A 23,284-nucleotide genomic window follows, 5' to 3' on the forward strand; every position below is an offset into this window, starting at 1 on the left:
CATTGTAATGCTGCTTCTGCTCAGAGTCAGTGATATAGGTGGCTTGATGTGCCACCTCTGAGGTCAACAGCAAAATATCTCGCATGTCAGTGTGGGCAAGGTCTTCAGAAGGTTGATATAAGAAAGCAAAACTGAAAATCTGTCTTTAAAGTCTTGATTTGACAGTAAGACTCTCCAGCTCCTACTGCTTTCCTAGGATCGCAGCTCTGACTCTACCTCAGTTTCACTGCTGTCTGGTAATTTTCCTGTCTATTTCAACAGGATGTACTGATACAGATTATTACATTTGGACTGCATTTCAGTCCAAGTGAGAGGCAAATCACTGACCTTTATGCAGGAGAACGAATCCCTTAGGTGATACAGCTGTTTTGCAGCAGTGGCTATCTTGGAGCTCTGTGGTGCCATATGGATTGGCAGGAGGGAGAGGGAGCCAGGGCACAGCTGAGTGAAATGCAGCTCCTCCTCTTCTGAATGCTGCACATCTCAGCAGGCACAAATTAGGATGTCTTGGACAGACCCACTGCCTGTTTACACCAGCTCCGTGTGGAGACAATACATTAAAGGCTCTTCCTTGAGCAGGATGCAATGGGCTGTCTCACACCCTGACACGCAGGAGGAAGGAGAGCAGCAACAAAACTAACTTGCAACTGTACAGATTTCCTCACATGCCATCCTCACTTGTTATTGAGTCCACCTTCACTCCTGAGTTTGATCTAACTTATAGCTAATCTGGCATAAACCAAGGTGATCTTAGCAATAAGACCCTGGCAGCACAAACACAAAAGCAACTGAATCTCCTCAACTTTGAGTTTGTCCAGGTTGGAACTTTTCTGGAATCTGTAAGGTGTCACTTGTGCCTCTTTTATATCCCTCCTTTCTCTTAATCATGGCCAGGACAAGTAAGATATGATGGTGCATGTGCAGAACAGACTTTTGGGACACATCCATCCCTCCAGTTTGATGGTTCCTGGGAGCTGTGCTCAGACAGAAGGTTCTAGCTTGTGTTATGCGACAGTTGCATCAAGGAAAATACTGGCATGGGCTAATAAATCATATTTCAAGGTGACCAAAATGTAACTTCTGGGTCCCCCAAGGATTTGTGTCACTATTGGCTTTAATGAATGGTCTAAAGGGAATTTTAGGTAACAAATGTGATGGTAGCATAAAATGATTAAGAGCAATAAAAGCTGGAGAAGACATTACAAAATCAGGAGGGGCCTAATAAAGCTGGATAAATGGGCAATGTAGCAGCAAATGAAAGGCAGCGTTGCAGGAGAATTTACACTAGAAAAAATTATGTTAACTCTTTTTATGCATTCTTGAGTTCTGTATTTTCCTCTGAAGATATCTGGAGTCCTTGCCAGATGGTTTAAAGAACACCGCTTCTCAGAGCCTTGGTCTGATAACCAATGCAGAATAAAAGTGGCAGGTCATGCAATCTACCTAGACAAGGCAGAGTCGGGTGGTAGGAAAAGGAAAGGAATACATCAGAGACTGTAGTGTTTGCCCACGGTCATTTGTAAAACCGAATGTAGAGCAGAGGGCTTGGGAATGTCATGCCTAGGGCCAGAGTGAGCAGCAGGGATAAATCCCTAGAGGCCAGGCCATTAACTGAGAAGCATACAGCTCCAAGGGGCCATAGCATCATACAGATGGCCAGGATGGGGGGAATGAATCACTCTTTGTCTAACTCTGTTTGTTAGAGAGAGAGTTGAGATGGATTGCTTAGCCCATATGCTCAATTTTTTAGCGGCTGAAATTAGTAAAACGACTCGCACGCTCTGTTATTTTTTCTTCTGAACCACTGATTTGCAGCCACAGCTGAGACTAGGGGATTGCTGTTGGATGGCAAGTCCTTTGTCATCAGAGGAACAAACCAAAATGATTAGTGGTAAAAGCTCTGTGCACTGAGACCAGCCTTGGAGCACAAGGGGACTGGGGACGCTGGTGAGGGCACGTAGGACCTTGTCCTGGCACTCTGACATTTCTGTCCTTATACCAGGGCAGAGGATAGAGTGGGTGCTGTGCAGAACTGAGACTGTCCCCTGGAGCTGTCTGATGGTGGGGCCAAGCCCAGTCCCTGCACCATGGCAGGCTGAACTCCCTGGCTGTAAACCATGAGCAGGTTTTAAGTAGTGCTGCAAATGTTCATGCACACAGCTAGGCCTGCCCTTGGGCAGGAGGCTGAGGACCTGTGTCACCAATGTGATTGCGTCACTGACAGTCTGTGGCACCACGCATTTCCTTTGGGCTTGGAGTCTTCTACTCTGGGCCTGCTGAGCTCTGATGTGTCTGAAAATGGATCCTTTTCATATCTCCTTTTCATATCCTCTTCGTATTAGCAGAACCAGAGGGTTCTTTGCTTTGTTTGTGGCAGTGTGATAGACGCAAGTGTTGGTTGTTGGCATAGAGATTTCACAGACTGCAGAAACACTGTCACCTGTTCCATAAAATGGGGAAAAAAAGTGCCAGGCTGCCAAGTGCCTACTAAACGCCAGCTGGTAAGTGTCACAACATCAAGCTGTGCAGCTACTGACTGTGATCACAAGTTGAGGCAAACCTGAGGACAATCAGAGAGCCTAATGCTGACATGCAACTTAGGAAGGTGGGTTATGAATTCCCCTGTGGCATGAGTGCAAGCCTCTAGCAAAAGGGCTGCTGGTCTTTCCACACTGGGGGATACAAAGCCTGGGAAGCTGCTCCTGGCTGCTGCATAGTCTGTCTTGCAGAGATCATGTCTGGGGGCTTCTGTGGAGTCAAAACAGACTGTGAGGCAGCTCATCCTGCAAAAGCTCTCAGTCAATGCAAAAGGTTGAAGGCAATATGATGCTGGACTGTACTTTGATGCCCCATCCTCTCACTTAGCCTGCAATAGGAGATTAAACCATCATGGAATCAGGATATGAAGAACAATCTAGAGGCTCTTTTGTTAGTGTAGACTATGTCTACTGGGAGAGACAGTAATGGTCTGAAAATACCAAATCATAGCTCTGTGGAGGGACAGAGTCATTTATGTGCATTGCAGGCCTGTATATGTGCAAGGGGTACATGCCTTATACTTCCCCTGGAAGGCTTTCAGCAACGAGTGTACTGATGCCATATGGGAGACTGCTGAGAAAGGTTACAGAGCTTTAACAGCTGGGGCTTTAAGAAGAAAGAGGCGTCTGCTTAAAATATGTAAGACTAAGGTTTAGATCAGACAGGAAAGTCGTAGAGTAGGTGTCATCCTGCCTATGTTCTGTGGTGGCAGGAGGCAAAGAAGCTCTCGGCCTTTCAACAGCAGCTTTGTGTTCTTTACGCTACTCCCTGATCATGATGGCTGCAGTTCTAGTTTAATGTTTTAAAATCAATATGACATGTGAGGGTGAGTACTACAGTATGAGTTAAAGAATCACTATCAAATAATTATCAGAGCTCTTTCTACAATAGTGTAAAGCATGTTCAGGTGATAAGCACAACCCTTGCCATATTATGTTTGTGAAGGCCCAGATTTTCATCACAGCAGATTAGCAAGCAAGAAGTCACTAAAACCTTTTTTCCTTGGTGGGTGCATGGTTCTCCAGGGATGCATGACTTTGTATGAGTCTATGGAAACAAGGCTTGGTACAACCTAAGATCAGGCTAAGGAGAGACTGCAATGTTCTGTGCACATCTGCAACAGGAACTGAGCATGGCATGCCCATAGTAAAAGTGTGGTAACTGGGTGGTTATGTGTGCACACCTACTTTCTGGGCAATTGGAGGTGCAGAGAGTCCTTAGCTAGAAATAAACCTGCCAATTCCGTTGCAGACTGTTCTGTTTTCAGAGGCCTTTTGCCAATTTCCATGAAACTTGTGTTAGCGTAATTTCCCTAGCTGTTATTTACACATGCAAACAAGAGATGATCCAGGTGCAAAACTGACTGCAGAGTAAGAATAAATATTAGAAAAAGAATAGATGTTTTATCTGTCATGTCTCTGAAGGCATGAGACTCTGTCTGGGCTGTGTAACTGGTTTCCGAGCCTATCAATGCCCCGGCCTTAATGTTTCAAATAAATCCAGGCGAGACTTACTTTTAACTCCAGTGTGATTTGATTAGAAAAATAACCAGTCTGGTGGGCTGTACTTGGGCTGATTCACTGCTAGGGGCAATGTCCAAGTGAACAATGATAAAAGAAGCAGACAATCTGCTCGATTCTGCAAACTGAAGCCTTGTCTCCTTGACATGATGCTGATGAACCATTTTTTCTTGATGCTCAAGGCATTGTAAAGCTGCAGATAAGCACTAGCTGCTGTGTGCAAAGTAGTCAATAAATTGCCATCAGACTTTCCCTTCTGTTTAACTTTTATTAAAAGAGGTGCTAAGGTACTGTACTGTATGCAGTACATCATATTTATTACCAAAATTAACAAATATACAAAACTTATACATGTAATTTTCTTACATCCATTTATTGGTCTATAATACTGCATTTGTTCAAGTAGGTTATCTACAGTATGTAAACATCCCTTGGATTGACCTCACACAGATTAGGAAAGCCCATCTAACCCATGTAGTTACCAAATATAGCTTTTTCTTATTTTAAAATTTATTTGGCTTTCATTGGTAGAATCTAATCTTCACATTTGGCACATGGAAGAGACATCTACAGTGCAAAAGAGGCAGATTTTCTGGTTTTGTTCTGAGCAGTTTAGCAGAGTCATGGTTTTAAAGAGTCAAGAATAAATTTACACAAACTTGATAGGAGATGGATTAGTGTTAACGCCAATGACTCACAGATCAGCCATTAAACTAGAGCAGAAATTCAAAGCCTCTTCCCCAGCCCTCTCAGTCACGTGGAAAAAACCCCCAACTTCAGCCTTGCTTCTAAAGGATTAAAAAAAACTCTGTTAGCAACAGAGGGAGGAGTTTAGTTTACAAGGAGCCCTCAGATATTCCAGTTTCAATTTTCTGCTTTGTGGATTTTTTTTCTCTTGTTAGCAAGCAATCCTTTTCTGTTTTATTGGGGAAAAAATGACCAGTAGGAAACAACTCTTCTGTGGTGACAATTTCTCAGTGAGTTGGAGATTACAGTTGGAGTTTACAGATCTTTGAACTCTAATGTATAGAGCTCAGTAAGCTGCCGTGTACAAAGGGGAGAGAAAGGAAAAGAGAGAGAGAGAGAGCAATGCCATATTCCAGGTGTGGAGCTCTCCAATTTTGCTGTAAGAACCAGGAAAAACCTTCCTTCCTTCTGTTTCTCATAGTTTCAAAAATGTGACTTAATTTAACTGAGTAAAGCTGATCCAGAGAGACCTTCATTCGCACCCTTCTTCCCATTCTCATCCAAGCACTGTATTGCTATTTTTTTATGAGGCCTCACCCATGTCCATGGAAGCGTCTGATGAGAATGGACCGAACTGGACACGGTTTCACATGGAAAGCCCTCTGCCATTCCTGGTGTGTTACCACAGAGCCCCGCTGCTGTCTGTGGCCCCATACATCTCGGCCAGCTTCTTGAAGCGCGGCCCCCAGTCCGTCAGGTAGTCGTAGCTCTGGTCTGAGTCTGTCGTCACGGACTGTAGGGAGCTGAGCGACTCCGCCACCGAGCCATTCCCTTCGAACATGTAGGTCTGCAGGGAGTCAAAGGGAGGTGCCCACAGGTCCATGTCAGCCTCGTACAGCTTGGCGAGCACGTAGTTGTGGACGTTGTTGTCCATGACGCACGCCTGAGGCACGTATCGGGAGAGGCTCTCTATCTCAGGGAGCATGTCCTGCCGGCTCTTCACCACCAGCTGGGCCTCCCGCGGGTTCCACATGGCGGCGATGTCGAAGGCCTCCGTGTCCTCCTCCCCGCCACCCTCGTCATCGTACCTGACGATGTTCTCGTGGATGTTCTCCTCCTCGTCGATGATGTACGGCTGCTTCCGCTGGCGCCGCATGGACAGGATGAGGAGAACCAGCACTGTGGGAGCCAAGCAAGACACGGGGCTGTCAGCAAGGAGGCAGATCTTGCCACAGCTTCAGATTTTCCTCTGCTCAACTTTCCCCTGGGTGAGCCCAGCTGGCCCCTTGGATTTAAACAGCTGCGGTGTTTGCAAGCTGAGGGGTGTAGAAATCTCTCCCTCTCACTCCCTAGTCAAAACTGGTAGTTGAGGTCCTGCTAATCTGTCCCTTTCTCACCTGAATACTTAACCCTTGATGACACTTAGGATGTGTATATACAGTGGTGCTTGCCACTTTTAACCTAGCCAGCTCAGAAGTCAGTAACAGGTTATCTGCAGCAGCATAGTGCCGTGGAGATATTTTGTTTTCTGCTCTGTGGGTGGGTTTGGCAGCCTTCTTTGGGGATGCCTCTTGCACAGGCCACGGCATGTGACATAGATGGATGGTCCTAAGGCACCATGGTGATAGATCTGCCTACACAGCAAAATGCAGGAAAAAAAGCTAAAGCTAGCCCTTTAGTCTGCTATAAGGAATTTTTTGTTTATCAGCAAGCCTCCTGCAGTGCTGCAGTGCTGGTGCTCCTCGCCGTCACTGTGCTTATTAGCATGGGGAGAAGTGGTCATACATGCACCAGAGCCCTTTGCTATTGAAAATGTGCCATGACTTGGTGACTATTTCCACAGTTAAAACTCAGCTAAGATTTTGGATACTGAAATTTTGAACTATCTTTTTATTAAAAACTATATTTTGAAGTATCTAGGCTCCTTTGAAGAGCCAGAATTGAGCCACTTCTAAAGATTTTTTTGTGTATCTTACTACACTGTTCCTCAAACTGGGTCTCCTGAAATTTCCGGGAATGTGTGTTTTGAACTAGTATTGCATGATTTGGGAGAGTGAACAAGGGAACTGAAGTTCTTTTGATATCAACAGCTAACAGGGGACATAGAATGTCTGGGCAAATTTAATTGTGGAGACAGAACTCACGCAAGACACTCAACCCCTCTACTGCAGCACAGACACTATTTAAATCTAGAGTCTCAAGGAAAAAGGATGGAGGTGAGGATATTTCTCTCCAAAAGACAAGAAGTGGCACCGGGCTTACCACTACTGTTACCATTACTGTGGAGCAGGATGAGAAACTAACCTGCGCCAAGCCACAGCTCTCAATACTTCCCACTGCCAGACCCTTGCAAGGAAAGCACGGCCATATCAGACACCCTACCACTTTGGGCATCTGGCAAAAATATTTGCAGGCGACAGTTTTCCCCCGTTCCTACAGTCCAGAGCCTGAAGCCACATGCAGCTGACTACACCACTGGGTGCTTGATTTGGCCCTTTAGGTGTGCATGCTTCTACATATACAGGTATATGTGAGTGTGTGAGTGTGTTTGGGTCCTACACCTTCGGCGGACCAGCACCCCCCTGGCCAGAACAGAAAAGTCTGTCCCTCCCAAGAAGAAGTGAAGGCTTTTGTACCCAGCAGGACGAAGATGCAGGCAAGGATGGCGATGAGGGCCCCTCGGCTCAGGCTGACAGGGAGGACATAGGCCTCGGCGTTGCAGGACATCACCATGCCCTCCTCGTCGCAGCTGCACACGTGCACGGTCAGCGTGCCCGTGCTGCTCAGCACCGGGCGCCCGTTGTCGCTGATCAGGATGGGCACGTGGAAGGTGCTCTGCTCGTGCTGCCTGAAGCCAGAGCGCCTCGTCAGGATCCACGCTGTGTTGTCTAGGGGCAGGAAATAAACAGAGAGGCAGCTGATGGGCAGAGCAAATACATTCAGCTGAGAAAGATTGTTAAAAAAAAGCCTTAGACCCACACCCAACTTTTTTCTTCTCTCTCTCTTTTTTTTTTTTTTTTTTTTTTTTTTTTAATCAGTTCATCACTAATCATTTTGCTTCTGCTTCCCCTTCCCAATATCTTCTCAGGCCATAGATCCAAACGTCAGAGGCATGCACACCTTTGGAGTCATCTTTACCCCTTCTGATACAAGATGCCCAGAATAAACTCATAGTGTTCAGATTTAGCTAAGAGAGCTTTCAGAGGGCAAGACACAAATTAGCAGTTGAGGGCAGCTTGTTGTTCCTGTTTGCTTATGCTCAGCAGCTTTTCTAGATGTCAGATGCTGCCACCATTTTGGAGACACTGGCATAAACCCTCTGTGAACATGTTGTGGTGCTCTGTGGCTTTTGATACATGGCATGGTAGTCTGCTTGAGGCAGCAAGCGGACAAAGGAAAAACTCATCTATCCTAAAGCAGCAGCATGTTGAAAATTCACAACTAGACATTTTTTCTGTGAAGTACCTGGAATTTCATTAGTACTTCTGCCATAGAAAAAAAGTAAGTATGCTTCATGTCATCATTGTCAGAATTATTCTGCTTTGATTTGACCGTTCTGCTTCATTTAGTGTGACTGCCTGTTTTTTATAAGAACTTAAATCAAAAGGAATCAAAATGATGCTGCTGACAAAAATAGTAAAAGAGTGACCTAACAGCCAGTTGCTGTTGGCCATTTCAAGGGAAATTCCTACCTTTGGGGCTTTTTTCTTCATATTCACCATGTTTTTTAAATGTCAAAATTTATCAGTGGCATTTAAATTCATGCCTATCTCCTCCCCCAAATTCCTCAGAATATCAACCAAGTTGCCTCATTAAAAAAAAAAAAAAAGTGGGTTCAGGAAGTTGCTCTCAATTCTCATCTCAGGATGCCAAAGCAAAACTCTTTGGAGATAAGTGCTGATTTTGTCAGTGCTGACTTTAAGCCTTGTGGCCTCAGAGACTTTTGGAAAGTGCAAGACTGAATGTCTCCAATGTGATCTGGCTCACCAAGGAGTCCAAAGGAACTTGCATGAAAATTATCCTTTCTCACAAACATGTCTGCAAGGTTTGGGCCAGGAAAGATTAATGGGGAACGCAGGTACTTTTTCTCTTTGGCAGGCCTACAAGCTCTGATTTTATGCACTGATGCTGTGGCATTTTTTGGGAGATAAGCTTCATGCAGTTTCTTTTACTACTTCGGTTTGTTTCCTGTTTCTTAGTTCAAAGGAGGTCACACGGTCTGGCTATCTGCATCTCCAAGTTGTTACCAATGTACATTTGCTATGCTTGAAAATGCAGGATACTGATCAGCTGTTTGCAGGTGGATTGGCACAATGGGACTGCTGCCTGGAAATGGCAATAAACTTTCTGATCACAAGTAGACTGTGAAAAATCCTAAAATATTAACATAGAAGTGTTCAATTTCCTTATTATTTCTATGTCTATTCACTGCTAAGATTTAAATCTTTGGTGATTTTTTTTCAGTGTAGAGACTCAGGTTGCATGCAGATAAATTCAGCTATATTATCTACTGTAGTCTGGACACCAAAACTGATTTAATGGCTTTTTTAAGGGAAACCAAGAGCATCATATACAGCCAACTATAGGCAAACTCAAGCTAGACTAGAAAGATTTGTCTCCTAGACCTAAACTATGGTCACAAACTCTGTACTGCATATATTAGGGCTTCAGAGAGTACGGGCACACCTTGGTATTGAGATGTCAGGTTCCAGAGTTTTTGAGATGAATTTAAACTTGTGACATGTTTTTGAAAAGAATCTCAGGGTCTTTTTTCTTGCATATCAATAACATTTCAAGCTTTTACTCTGAAAACATAAAATTCTGAAGTGTGCTGCATGTCTGCATGCAAATATATAGTGAAATTGCAGTGTCTTGTTAAATCATATGATCCCAAGAGTTGGAGCTTTGAGAAAAAACCACTAGGTGCAAGATGAAATCCCAAAGTTGCTTAAAACCGATTATGTGTCAGTGTTTACTGATTTCACCTTTGATATGCAATGAAGCTCTGAGTAGGTGCAGTGGGTAGGGACAGACATAAGTAGGTTTCTTCCTAGGAACAAGCAACAGGACAAGAGGAAATGGCCTCAAGTTGTGCCAGGAGAGGCTTAGATATTAGGAAAAATTTCTTCACCGAATGGATGGTCAGGCATTGGAAAAAGCTGTCCAGGGAAGTGTTTGAGTCACCATCCCTGGAAACATTCAAAAGATGTGTAGATGGGGCACTTAGGGCCGTGGTTTAGTGGTGGACTCAGCAGCACCCGATTAACAGTTGAACTCAATGATTTTGGAGGCCTTTTCCAACCTAAATGACTCTATGATTCAGGAATGTGTCCCAAAACTCATCAGAGAGCAGTACCCTGTGCCTTCCATGGCTCCTGGGCAAAGGGAGTGCTGTGGACAGGAGCCCTTCCCTGCTCAAACCTTTCCCTTCTCTCTCCTGGGGCACATACAAGTGCTTTCTCTCCCTTGGGCTGTTTATGTGCCCTCTATATGTGCTCCACAACTATTAATATCAAATCTTTTCATCACTGGACCAGTTTTGGCATGAGAAAAAGCAGCCCAAAGGCAGAAAGTGGTGAAGTGCCTGCATTTATGCTGTGTCAATACTTGAATCACCCTAACTGTAGTAATTTGGTTGTTTTTCTCTTTCCTGGGGGAAAGACTCACTTTCTTTAAACTGACTTACAATAGAAGTCACAGCTTCTATTCAGGTGACAGCAAACCTTCATTTCATGTAAAATTGCTCTTTGTGAGGGGAAAAAAGATTAATTATTCTGAGCTGGTCATACTTTGCCCGTAAAAGAAGTCACAGGCAGTGAACTTGACAGAAGCTGTGCAAAATCAGCTAGTGAGAGATCTCAAGGGTTTTTAATCATTCTTTTTTTTGGCCAAACCCAAGTTTCTATAATCTAATATTGAAAGAGATATATATGTATATATACCTTCTGCTGTGATACACTGGCCATATCATCCGGATCTTAAACATTCTTGGTGATTAAATTATCCTTGTAACTCCCAGCATTACATTTTGGGCCTTTTCTTTCATTTTGCTTTGTACTAGGCAGGCATCCAAATCATCCCTGAAAATTGTTCTACCTGTTACTCTGTAGCTGAAATACATTGGTTCAAAAGCTTGTTGTGTGACTCATCAAAAGCCAATGTGATTTGATGTGCAGTGCGAAGGACATGCTGGAATGTGATGCAGCATGGCAGAAACTGGAATACACAATTTCATTCCAAATTTGATATCTGCTAAGCTCCAGCCATCAAGAGAAGAGGGCTTGTGAGGACATGAAAGCCCTTACATTAAAAAAAAGAAATAAAAAGCAGGCATGATAAGAATGCATAATATTTTTCCTTCCAGCTTCCAGCACAGCACGTTTGGCTTGTAGAGAGCTGGATTGGCAGCACTTGTCTCTAATGCTGAGCAGAGATGCTGAAGATTGCAGCATGGCTGGTTCCACACTGGTATGAAAACTGGACAGATGTGCAGGCTGGTGTCTTCATGTGGTTGTGAGAACAAGCCATGGAAGCACCATCTTCCTGCAGTTTTCTGCCTCACTGGAAATGGTGTACCTCTCTGGAGAGGTCAGAGGAATTAACCACTGCGTAGATCCCAACCTTGAGATCAGAGCTAACCACTGCTCTTCTCACAAGAAAGGTTTGGTTTCTTTCTGCATGCACCTGCAGACAAACTGGGGATGATTAGCCTGACAATTATGTGAGACTTTAAAAACTGATGATAACAATTATGAAGAGTTAGGAATAATATAAAGAAATATTCTACCAGGACTGGGAGAAAGAACCCAAGGAAGCAGGCAATCTAGGCAGACTAGGTTGGGAAAAGAGTCACATGCCTTTCCTTGAGGATTTTCAGCTCACTGCTTACATGTGTGAAGTAGACCACAGTTTTAGGGAAGGCAGAACAGCTAAAAATTTTCCTAGGACAAATTTAATTGTAATGCAAAGGACTGCTAGAGGCTGCCAGTGACAGGCCTGGTGGGGTCATGACCGATCCTGATCCTGCACCCCTTGAAAAAGGCTTCTCTCTTCCACAGTTCCTGGTTCCCAAAGATGGAGGGCAGTGATTAAGGTTCAGCAGAAGATGAGCTCAGATTTTAATCTGGAAATGTAGTAAGCTTATTTCGTTGCTCATTCTTACAGGAAGCCTCTCTTTCTAACTTTTTCCCAGCATAGTTTCACCTGGAAGAAGATGGAGGGAGGATGGCCTGCCAATGCCCTACAACAGACACTGAAGAGATGAGAGACTCCAGCTCAATTCCCTGCTTCATCACATTTATCCTATAATGCCTTGAGAAGCCATTTGTGCCCAGACTGTTGCAGCTACTTAACATGTCTATTTCTCACTGATTTTACTGAACTCAAAGAGAACCCAGCGTGTAAGTAGCTTAATTTCTCCTTGCCCCAGATCCCCATCTATAAAGGAGAACAATAGGATTTCTCTGTCTGCTGAAGATATGCAAAGAATGAATAGACTGAAGAAGTTCTCAGAGACTAAAATTACAAGGGCCAAAAAAATATGTAAAACAGCTCATCAGAATGCAAACTGTGATTTATCTGTTGCTCAGTAAAAATCAAGGTTTTAATTGTTGCCAAGAAGCCTACATGTCTTGCAGTTTCTTACTGCTATATTGGACAACCAAGTAATCAGCACAATTGCTAATCTTAACAGTGCCTTCCCACAGCCTGGGAAAGCATTCCTGTCTCGTGTTTATGGGCACAGACTGTGACTAGCAAAGTGTGTTCTGTTTCTTGTCTAGCCACCCTGTGACAAACAGTATAGCTGCTCCCTCTGTGCCTGAGTTATATGATTTATATAGTTCTTAGTGGCCCCTAGATGAAAATATAAGCATAAATTACTTTTACTGAAATGACTGCTGCACTCCAAATTGCTGAGGCAGTAAATAAACTCTTAATCATAGAATCATAGAATATGCTGAGTTGTAGGCAACCCATCAGGATAGTTAATTCCAACTCCTGGCCGTGCCCAGGATACACCAAGAGTGACACTGTGTGCCTTAGAGCTTTGCCCAAACACTTCTTGCTTGAACTGAGACAGGTTTAGTCCTGTGACCACTTCCCTGGGGAGCCTTTCCAGTGCTCATACAGCCTTTGGGTGAAAAATCCCTTCCTCATATCCAACCTAAACCTTCCCTGATTCAGTTTCATGCTGTTTTGTTGAGTTCTGTCACTGGCCACCAGAGAGAAGAGATCAGTACCTGCCCCTCTGATTCCTCTCTTAAGGAAAGGATAGACTGCAATGAGGTCTGCCCTCAGTCTCCTCCAGGCTGAACAGGCAAAGTGACCCCAGCTGCACCCCATACAGCTTCCCCTCAAACCCTTCACCATCCTCATGGCCCTCCTTTGGATGCTTTCTAATAGCTTAATATTCTTCTTATACTATGGTTTACTATATGGATTATTCAAATAGTAAGTGGTTTGATACTTAACATTTTTATTTCAAATTAGTAACTAGTAGTACCCAAATCTTTTTGTGAGATATATGTATATATGTGTGTGTTTGTATATATACATATATATATATGGAAAATTAGTATTTTATAGAGAGTGGGAGGCACAGCCATTCAGTCACTGCTGTCACTATAAATTATTGCAAGTATGGCCTTAGACAGAAAAAGTGCATCTGATGTTTTGCGAGTTTCTTTATTTAGAACAATGCCTTGAGGATGAAATAAGCTTGCTTTGCCAAATGCTTTAGCAATAGTTGTGTTATATTTGTTCATTTATTTTGGCAATATATACTCTCAAATAAAAAAGACAAGGAGAGAAAGAAGGGGATAAAAATGCAAGAAATTGTGTGGGGAGGCTTCAGGGACACTATAGAAAAAAATGCTTTTGGGATGGAAGAGCATTAGCATGCTGTGGAGGAGGGCTCCAGACACTGTAAGTAGCATGTTTTAAGACATGTTTGGTTAGTGACGGCATGGGATTCTTTATAAGCCTTTCTGTTGTGCTTTCATATGCCTGGAGAGGCCCAGACAGGGGTTTATGGAAGTGTGACAGGTAGGCATGTGTGGGAGCAAGGCTAGGCTTGGAGGCTGGCCATGGATATTATGTGGACAGTCTTTCTCTCCATTTATTCGGGAATTACTTGCTGATTCATGGTACTTTACACACTAAACTCATCCTGAAACCCAGCCCCTAATTACTGACTTTCAAAGCTCTGCACCAGGTCACTCAAGGTCATCCCTCTTTCCTAATGAAGGCTGGTGCAGACCCGATTCTAGAACTTGTCTGCCCATGGAGATCATGTATTGACAGCAGTCATGTGAAGGCCTGCTATGGCAGGACTTTCCTGCAGGCTCCAAAACCACCAAAGCTTTCCCAAAAGAATCAAATTCCACTGGTTGGAATGCTCAAATGCCAGTGACTTGCCATGAGTTTTCCCACTGGAGTTTCAGTTTCTACTTAGGTCATCTTACACAGACTTTTAGCTGTACATCAAGTTACCTCCCTAAGGCTCTGTGGGTCCTCCCTACTTCCCTCTTTCTCTAGGGAAATGAGGATTTGCAAGGAGAAAGAAAAGAAAGGTGTAGGGGAAAAGACTGGAACAGTACAAAAGCCTTCCCTTTTTCTGTGCCTGGAAGAAAACATGAAGAGTACAAAAGAAGAGCAACGTAATTCCCTTCAGATTTGTCTTCTAGTTCCAGTTACTATCCTACCTTTAAGCATCTTTTGAGCAAATGCAATTTCCACTCCGATAATCCGAGATGCCTGCAGCCTGACCAAAAGACCTGAATTTGCACAAAACACTGGCACATTTCCTCGAAAAAGAAAAAGCAGTCTGTTGCTGGAGAATATTTATAGAGAAGTAAATATCATATAACTTTCAAGTGTATTAAGTAATATGTCATTTTCTTATTGCCTTTAAGGAGCAGGTGTCATTTGGTATTATTTGAAATGGCAGTCTTACCACCCACTGTAAGTCACAGCTTCTCAAGTCCAACTCAGGCATTAGAAATTAGAGTAGCTAACTGTCTATGTCCACTCTGATTACCTTGATTGTCCCTTAGAGTAAAGTTGGGGTTGTTGGCTGCCTCTGGAGCCAGGCTGTAGTAGAAGTGCTGACCCTCCTGTGGGTCATCCCTGTCAATGGCACTCACTGTCTGAATCAGCTACAGAACACAAGAGAAAAGTAGAAACAGGTGAGAAGCAAAATATTTATAATATAAACAAATAATCAAACAGGTAACATGTATTTTATATCTATAAATATGAGCAACTGGAGCATTTGAATAAAATTGTCTTCCAGAGGTACAATCTTCTCCCAAGAAGACGCTCAAAACTTTGCAGGGGTCATCTATTTTGCTGTGGTCATGCATATCACATTTAAACAAAGGAGATACTCAGTTTACCTCAAATAACGGATGCTTTCCTCTCATCCATCCCTATCTTCTGTTGCTCATTTCTTTTTGTCTTTTGGGGGCCCAGGTTTTTCAGAAGATTCATTGTGCATTAGACAGCTTGTAAGAAAGCTCATACTTACTTTCAGCTTCATTATGCAGGTAGAAAAGAACTTCAGGTTGATTATTTTGCCACTCTTTTTAGTTTTAAATCAATAAAATTCTTCCCAAGATGACAGTGCAAATGAGAGAAAAACCAGCCATGCAGAAACTCTGCATATGCAATAAATAACACCAAACTAAAGAAACTAAGACAATGCTAAATCCAGAAAGAGACTTGTTACTTCACTTACAGAGGCTTTGTAAAGTAGGTCTAACAGCTTGAGGCACAATGAGCACTGTCTGAATAAACATTCTGCCAACTTTTTGGACTGGGAATAAATCTTCACCTGGATTTTTTTAACTTGAATGCCATTTTGGGATTCAAAGGCAAATGTCAGACGCATAAAGGCTCTTTTACCACCTTAACACTGATTTCAGAACTTTTTAAAATGTGGCAATAGAATTTAGCATTTTTTGCTGAAGGAAGTAGTCCAGATTAGCATCCATAATAATATTGAACTTAGACAGCTTATCACTCAGGACACTCACCCTCCAAAACCAGGAAAAAAGTCTAGGCAATGATTTCTATTGCCTATATTACTGAGAATGTCTGTAAATTGGTGAGATGAAAATATCTTATATATAATAGTTGTAAGGACAGTTATCCCAGCAGTGAGCAACTATTTCATTCTGCTTCACTCAGCTGGGAGAAGCTACAGCAAACACACAGTGATGTTACTTGCAGAATTTTTCCTTCACAGATCATGAGATGTGTGTCTATATGTTTAAATGCTATTTAAGCTAGTCAGCTTTGCATTGGTAGCCACCAGTCTCCACCGTGGACCCTGGTGGTGGAGCAAGAAGTGGCTCCCCACAAATGATCAGTAGCAGGTCCAGCGAGGGAGAGCTCTTGTCTGCCTCAGGAACTGATGACCTTACTCGAGGGCTTTGATGAGGTTTTGGAAGAGAGAGAAGCAGAGTCTTCACCACTTGCTTGAAGGTGCTGGTTTAGAGTGTGTGCAACAGGAAGCCTTGTGTTGCTTTTGACTCTGCAGTTCCTAGCAGAACATAATTCTGCCTGGCACCCCTTTGAACCTAATGCAGTAAGTTGTGTCCAGCTCCCTTAAGCCCAGGTGTGCTTAAGGCTTTTAAAACATTTAGTAGTAAGCCTTGTCTGTCACACGTGGCCTGGGCTGATTCTGTGGCACTTCTCATAACACTTCTCCTCTCTTTGATGCTGCTACAGGACACACTGGCTGTTTGCCTGCTGGCACATGCCTAAGGGAAGGCTTTATTTCAGCTATGAAATGCATTGTGCAGTGAACCTAGAATATACTTTGGGAGAATAAAAGAAATGTGAGAGAAACAAAAGAGCTGCTACGTGTGATGCTCCTTCCAGTGCGATATGCTTGCCTTTCGAATGAGGCACAGGCAGCTTTTGATAAGAGTTCAATGAAATGTGTGAGTAGCTGAGCTCTCCTTCCAACACATACCCTCTCTGGCATGCTGCCTCCATGTAGGACAGCATGCCCTTCCCAATCCCCAGTGTTACAAGCATTCCTCACCTGGCCTGCTTTGGCATTTTCACAAACAAAAGCTTCATAGAATCTTGCAAACTCCGGTGCATTATCGTTCACATCCAGGACTTTCACCGTCACGGAGACGCTGCCCACCTGGGAGGGGTTATCTGGAAGAAGGAGGTTTAATGTAAAGAAAGTCAATATATGGGAAGAGGCTGCTCCTCACTCTGTTCAAGAGGTAAACCAGGTTTCCACTACTAGCTTGTGTTAAAGCACATTTTCTCATGGGGAACTGTCATGACTTGGGTACTGTGTGACTCAGAGTGAAGCCGCAAATGCTGCTCTTTGTCTAGCCTGGCTTCCCATCTGTTCACATATTTCACAAACAATTCTGTAAGAGACTTCAACCTGGTTCAGTCCAAGGAACTATTTCTACAGCAAAAGTTTTAGACAATGCTCCTTATTATTTTTTATTGCCCTTGGACTGGGCAATACTGCTTGTTGAGCCTCCCTACTGGTGGCAGGAATTAGGAAGGTGCTGTTTTAAGGATAGACTTGTTATTTAGAACTTGTTAAAAATGGCAGTTTCTATCTTCAGTTCAGATATGCTTTGGCTCAGAATTTATGTTCCTTGAACTCAAAAATAGTGTCAAGTCTTTGATACTTTGTATCAAAGGGGTTTAAAATGTAATAACACATGAAATTGTACAAAAAAGCTTTCAGTGAAGCTTAAAATCGCAATGAAAATTTTACATTCTGCATGACATCATTTGTGATGTTTCTGTTCCGCTGGTGCATTAGCTTTCTTTGCCAGTAAATCCGTACATCTTTTCACATATTTTCACAAATTCCAAACTAAGTGGCTACAGAGTAATTTGTTTTTCTTGTTGTGCTTCTCTGCCCCAAATCATCTTCCCCCTCCCATTATTTAATGATAAAATGAAGCTGTAATCAGAAACAAAAAATTATTATGGGATCAGAAGAGGTGCAAAAATCAAGAAAATTCTTTGATATTAGTATTCTCATCTTCTTTTTAGCTGTAGGGCTTTGTACATTTATCTCCAAATATATCTCCCTTTATAGCAAGAAGGGATATATTAATATAAACAATAGAGAGTTTACATAAACTCTGGAATTTTCTTAAATGTTCAGTGTACTGTATTCCACAACGTGTCACATTGTGTCATTGAGATAATACTCACACTGTGTTGTTTCTCCCTAATTTGTAATGTAATCCTTCAGATTCCCACATATGCATACATAAATCTTACTAACAAACCTGTTGTTGTGGCAGATGAATACCTGCCTTTACACTCTTAGAAATAATTGATCTAACGTTTAGCACTGAGGGCTTTATTCAGGAGTGCACAGCTAGGACATTAAAATACTGTGCTGCACTTGTACAGAGCAAAATTGACGGGGGATTGATGGAAATGGAACCAAGGGAAGACATGCCTTCCTATTGCTCTCACTCTCAGGTGCTGCTCTCCAGGGGCAGCTTTTACAGACTCATGGAATTGCAATGGCTATTGGTGGCTGAAAATAAAAGCAGTGTCAAAATAGATGGGGGTGAGATCCCATTGTCTCAACCCCTTTCACTACTTAAAAGGGCACAGGAAGGCATCATGTGCTGGAACAGCCTGCAAATACAAGGCAGAATCACTCCAACTCTTGTGAAACATTCTCCCTGCTTTCAAGCTGGCCGATTGCAAGCTTGTTTAAACTTTGTTCCTCTTAAAGCACTCCATATCTCTGGCACAGCCTAGAGGTGCAGGAAGCTTTTTGAAACACAGGGAATGACTCAGCTATTGGCACCAAGCTGCAGAAGAGCTGCTGCCTCTCACAGATGAACTGAGATCCTGAGCAAAAGCTATGTGAACCGAAGGAATTTCAGGTGAAGACTAGGTGAACCTTTTATTTGCTTATATATCTGAAGCTCCTTTTTGAAGATGACATCTGTGAGTATTCCAAACTCAGCTAAATTTTTCATACTGACACTACGAAATGAGCATCTCCTTCTCACAGCCTTGAAAAATACCCTGCACCTGGCACAGGTGAACCCTGAGCTGAGCTTTAGCTCATTGTAAAACCCAAAAGCATAATGAGTTCAGCATACTCGAAGATTCCAAAGCACTCTGGCCCAAATTATTTATGTAGCAAGCAGATGGCGATGTCATTTACTTGCTGCTGAACCAGAGCAGATTTCAGGTAGTGACCCAGCAGTGTGGGATCCCTGCTGCCTAGCAGTCCCTGCACCACTCAATCCTCCCAGGCAGGACTGGGAGCTCCAGAAGCTGTGCAGCCTTTGCAGTATTTTCTTTAGCTGCCCAGCCCTTCTGAATTGAGAGGACTCTGCCAGAAACACATCAGGAAGAGTTTGAAATAAATCCTGTAATGCTACTGAAATGAAAAAGAAGGACTCTGCATTTAATTGCCATCCTCTATGCCTCCCACCACCCTGTGAAAAGGAGCATAAAAAAAAAAATAAAATGCAGTATTCGCTTCTTGATGTCAGAGGAGCAATTCACTTAATGTGCCTTCCCACTCAGTGCATAACAACATGTGAATTTTGAATTCAGGTCTCTCAGCCTGCTTTGTCTACTGTATCTCTTTAATCTATGTACAGTCTGCATTCTCCTTACTCAGCTCCATGGCCAACACAGTGATGTTGTGCCAAGAAATGTCCTCCCGGTCAAGAGGTCTTGCTGTCATCAGTGCTCCTGATGTTATGTCGACATAAAAGAACCGTCCCGGATCACTGCTCCTGTCAATCGAGTATCTGCAAGAATACACATGAAAACATTATGCAACTCTTGTTAAAAATATGTGTTGTATCCAACAAAGTACCCCAGCAATGAGGATAGTATCATACAAAGCAGATCCACATTCTTCCACAACCTAGTTATGTGCTCCTTTGACTTGCATAGGCCCAGACTGAGATGTTGGAAAAAGTTCATGTGGCTAATGGCATTTAACAGTGAGTACTACTTGAATGGAGCAGGAAGACAGGAAGAAGCCACAAAGAAATGCACAGAGCAGTGCAGGAACACCTGCTTTACAGAGACAATCTGCCAGGGAGGAATGTAATTTCTTTTTCTAAGAGAAATAATTATGCCGTGTCCCTAGGCAAATTCAGACAGGATGAAAATGGCTTCACATCAGCTCATTCTCTGAGCACCTAGGCTGATGAGGAGGAACCATTGCCTTCCTTGTTCTTCTGTATTCTCTCCTTCAGGGGAATAAACTTCACCTGCATCCTGAAGCATGCTACAGATGGAGCTGTGTCAGCACAAGGGGGATATGTGGCTTTCTCATAGAATTCAGTCAGAAAAACAGCTCCCTCTGTGAGGCTGATCCCTTGTAATTACTGAACCTGTCTGACCAATGTCATGTCAGTTTAGTGCTGGGAACCAGCTTCCTGCACCTGTGAATGGTGGATTGTGGTCGTGAAAAGGCCAGAAAACCTGGGCAGGGAGGCAGCTGATTGACAGAGGTCACTGCAGTACTTGGTCAGAGGGATGATTTCACAGGGTGTGTAAAATACTCAGTATCCCTCACAGGCATCACTTTGCTCTCCTTAAACCATTTACTTTGTGCAAGCTGCCTTCCCAGCTGACTGTTGGCATGGTAAAGGACACTTTGGCCAAAGCCACACACAGGCCTAGGTAAATGTCACAGTCTAGAGCAGAGCCCAGACTTGCTGTCCTTTTTGTTGGTTCTTTCATCAGAGTGGATGGGAATTGAAAGCATTAGTCACAACAGACACTGAACAGGCCTCATTCTTCTGAATTTTCTCCTTTCAGCATGAATGCCTTCATTGGAAAAAAGCATGACAGCCTTATCTTTATATAGGGACTTATTAAACCAGGATATAAAACACTATTGAGATATGTTGTTGGGAAATTCTTTTGCTCTCTTTTTCAGAACAATCAAAGAGGAAGGGATGGCAGGTTTGTATCCCTTTCCTTCCCAGTCCTTCCTATCTCTTCTTAAATAGATTTCTCATGCATTTGATTATTTTAGACAATAAATATGGGTATTCCTATATTTTGGTATACTAATTATTCTTTTATGAGGGTCATAAAAAGAATTCTCTCTGATGTTTTAAGTCCAACAAGTGTCTGAAATTGAATATAGCCTTTTGGTTAGTGGTTCACTTGTTTCCACTGTTCTATTTAGATAATTTTCCTGAATCATTTAATAACAATCATGGGATATTTCCAGCCATCAGAATTTCACAGTGTTGGGGAGCCAGGTACTGGATTCTGGGAAAGTATGAGGATTTGAGCCCAATCACAGTTTGAATTTCAGATGGATTTCAGCTTGTGCAGCATAGTACGCATCTGGGATTAATGTCTTTCTTATCTTGCCTTGCCTTGTGCAAAGGGAATTCAGTGCCAGCTTAAATCATTGCCAGACTGATACTGCACTGAGTTGGAGTGAATGGAGGAGACCATAGAAGAGGCAAGAACTAATTCTTAGTACCTGCATTTTAGGAAGCATTACAAATGGTACTTATTCTTACTTTTTTGATCTGTTTCTTTATTTCAGCATGGGGGAAAAGGAGGGAAGGAATGAGGGAAGAAAGGGCAGTGGAAAAGGAGGATGGTGGAGAGAAAAGAGGAAGGAAGTTGTCAAAGAACAGAGTTACAAACGAGTCTGTGCATATTTACAACTTCTTTTTAATGTATCTTTGTTGATGGATTCTGTGCTTTATAGAGTGTTGTTCATCAGAGGCACTCATTGCAAAGCTATGAAACAACTAAGAAAAAACTCATTAAAAATAACAATGATCAATTCTACCCTCTGATAGTCCTCAGAATGATTCTTATACTATTTTAAGCAGATTAGCAGAGAGCTGTTTGCATTTCAGGGTTTGGATAACGCCTGACAGTAATCAGCAAAATAGGATGTGAGTGGAAAAAAGTTTAGGGTAATGAAATTGTGATGCAGACAGTATAATAGTTTTACTGAGGAATTTGAGGCAATGTCATGAGAAGTATGATAACCTTATAATGTAGGCAGAAAAGATAGGTATATTAAAGTAGCAGAGATGAAAAAATAATTAGACCAGCAACAGAGTGCAATACCATTAAGAAGAACAGGTTTTGTGTCTGCTCAGATCTCCTAGCTGAAGCCCACAGAATTGCTCATTTAGATTCTACTTTCTTCAAAATATCCTAATACTCAATGTTTCAACTGCCTCCTGTATTTCCCAGGACTCTTCCTGAATGCAGGCATCTCAGAAGCTGGACCAATGTATGGGTAGTCAACAGCAGCTAAACACCCAAAAATCTCAGATGAGAGGAGCAGCCAACCTGCTGGGATAATCAATGTGCAGTCACTAGTTGCTTCTGCAGGTGGTGAAAATCTCTGTGTGTGTTGGCCTTGGAGAAGAACAGCCTTCTCTGATAAATGGGGCTGGAAGTGGCTGGCAGCCACTATGGAAGAGAGTGCTATGATCACACAAATCTGCTCCTTTGGCTCCTTGCTGAGCTGCAGCTATGAAGGTCCCATGGCTGTAAATACACCTTTACCTTTCTTACTGCCTTATGGGAATATCTAGCTCTGCATTGACCAGACACTAGATAATTTAGCAGTTCTTGAATATTTATTAGCATGCATTTAATCTGCTCCAAAAGTAGCTGCACGTTTGAGCTTGTTGACAAGGGCAAGCTTTGAAAGAGGAGGAGGAGAAAGGAAAAGCAAGTTGATCACCTTGCCATCGGGATGGCAGCGGGTTCTCAGCCAGGCTGGCAGGTTTTGTGCCAGAAAAGGCAAGATTCTGGGGTTTGTTTTTAATGTACACTCTCAGGACAGGCCTGACCAGCTCATTGCAAGGTTTGATGCAGGTGTCCTCCACACCACAGAGCAGGGGGAGTTCCTGCATTGCTTTGCCAGAGCCCTCAGTGTGTGAGGTCTGGTTTCCTAAACCCACTGAGGACTACTGGCTGGAAAGAGTGACCCTCACCTATCACTCCCCACCAAGCAGACGTTCTGAGGAGTGCTGGTGGGGCAACACACAGAGGACAGACCTGATGGAGTTGTTGGTCACGTCTGGGTCCTTGGCAGAGATGATCTGTATGGTGGTCCCAATCTCCACATCCTCAGGCACTTCCACAAAGTAGATGCTGGGCTCGAACACGGGAGGCTCATCCACATCCTCCACACTGATGTGGACGGTGGTGGTGTCACGGAAGGGACCCAGGTTCAGGAACCGCATTTCCAGGTGAGGGTTGGCACCCTCTACTTTCAAGGTGTAGCTTTTCTTGCTCTCAAAACTTAAAGGCTGAGGGGGAAAAAATATATCTACCATCAGGCACACAGAGCCATATCATTATGACTTTTTATTTCAAGTGCAACAAAGATAAATATTTGCAGATGTAGAAGCTGCATTGAAAGGCAGTAGTATTAGAAATGGCCCTGTACACTTTTTCTATCTTTTATTTGATAGCTGAGCTGAAAAGGCCAGGAGAAATACATGCAGATTACTTCAAAATACATTTTCTTTCATTCTTCTTGTTAAAATGAA

General features: G+C 43.0%; 1 protein-coding gene across 1 annotated transcript in view; it reads right to left on the reverse strand.

Moving 5' to 3' along the window:
* Positions 1-4,312: 4,312 nt before the first annotated feature.
* The window catches only part of CDH20 (cadherin 20), a 119,144-nt gene continuing 100,172 nt past the window's right edge, over positions 4,313-23,284 (reverse strand). Inside the window, exons 7-12 of the mRNA XM_066326146.1 lie at positions 22,788-23,041; positions 19,395-19,531; positions 16,798-16,919; positions 14,785-14,902; positions 7,382-7,633; positions 4,313-5,924 (exon numbers count right to left, since the gene is read on the reverse strand). Coding sequence (XP_066182243.1) covers positions 5,425-5,924; positions 7,382-7,633; positions 14,785-14,902; positions 16,798-16,919; positions 19,395-19,531; positions 22,788-23,041 — 1,383 coding nt within the window. The 3' untranslated portion in view covers positions 4,313-5,424. The remainder of the gene's footprint in view (positions 5,925-7,381; positions 7,634-14,784; positions 14,903-16,797; positions 16,920-19,394; positions 19,532-22,787; positions 23,042-23,284) is intronic.

The sequence above is a fragment of the Sylvia atricapilla genome, chromosome 1 (assembly GCF_009819655.1).
Source record: "Sylvia atricapilla isolate bSylAtr1 chromosome 1, bSylAtr1.pri, whole genome shotgun sequence".
Lineage (NCBI taxonomy): Eukaryota > Metazoa > Chordata > Aves > Passeriformes > Sylviidae > Sylvia > Sylvia atricapilla.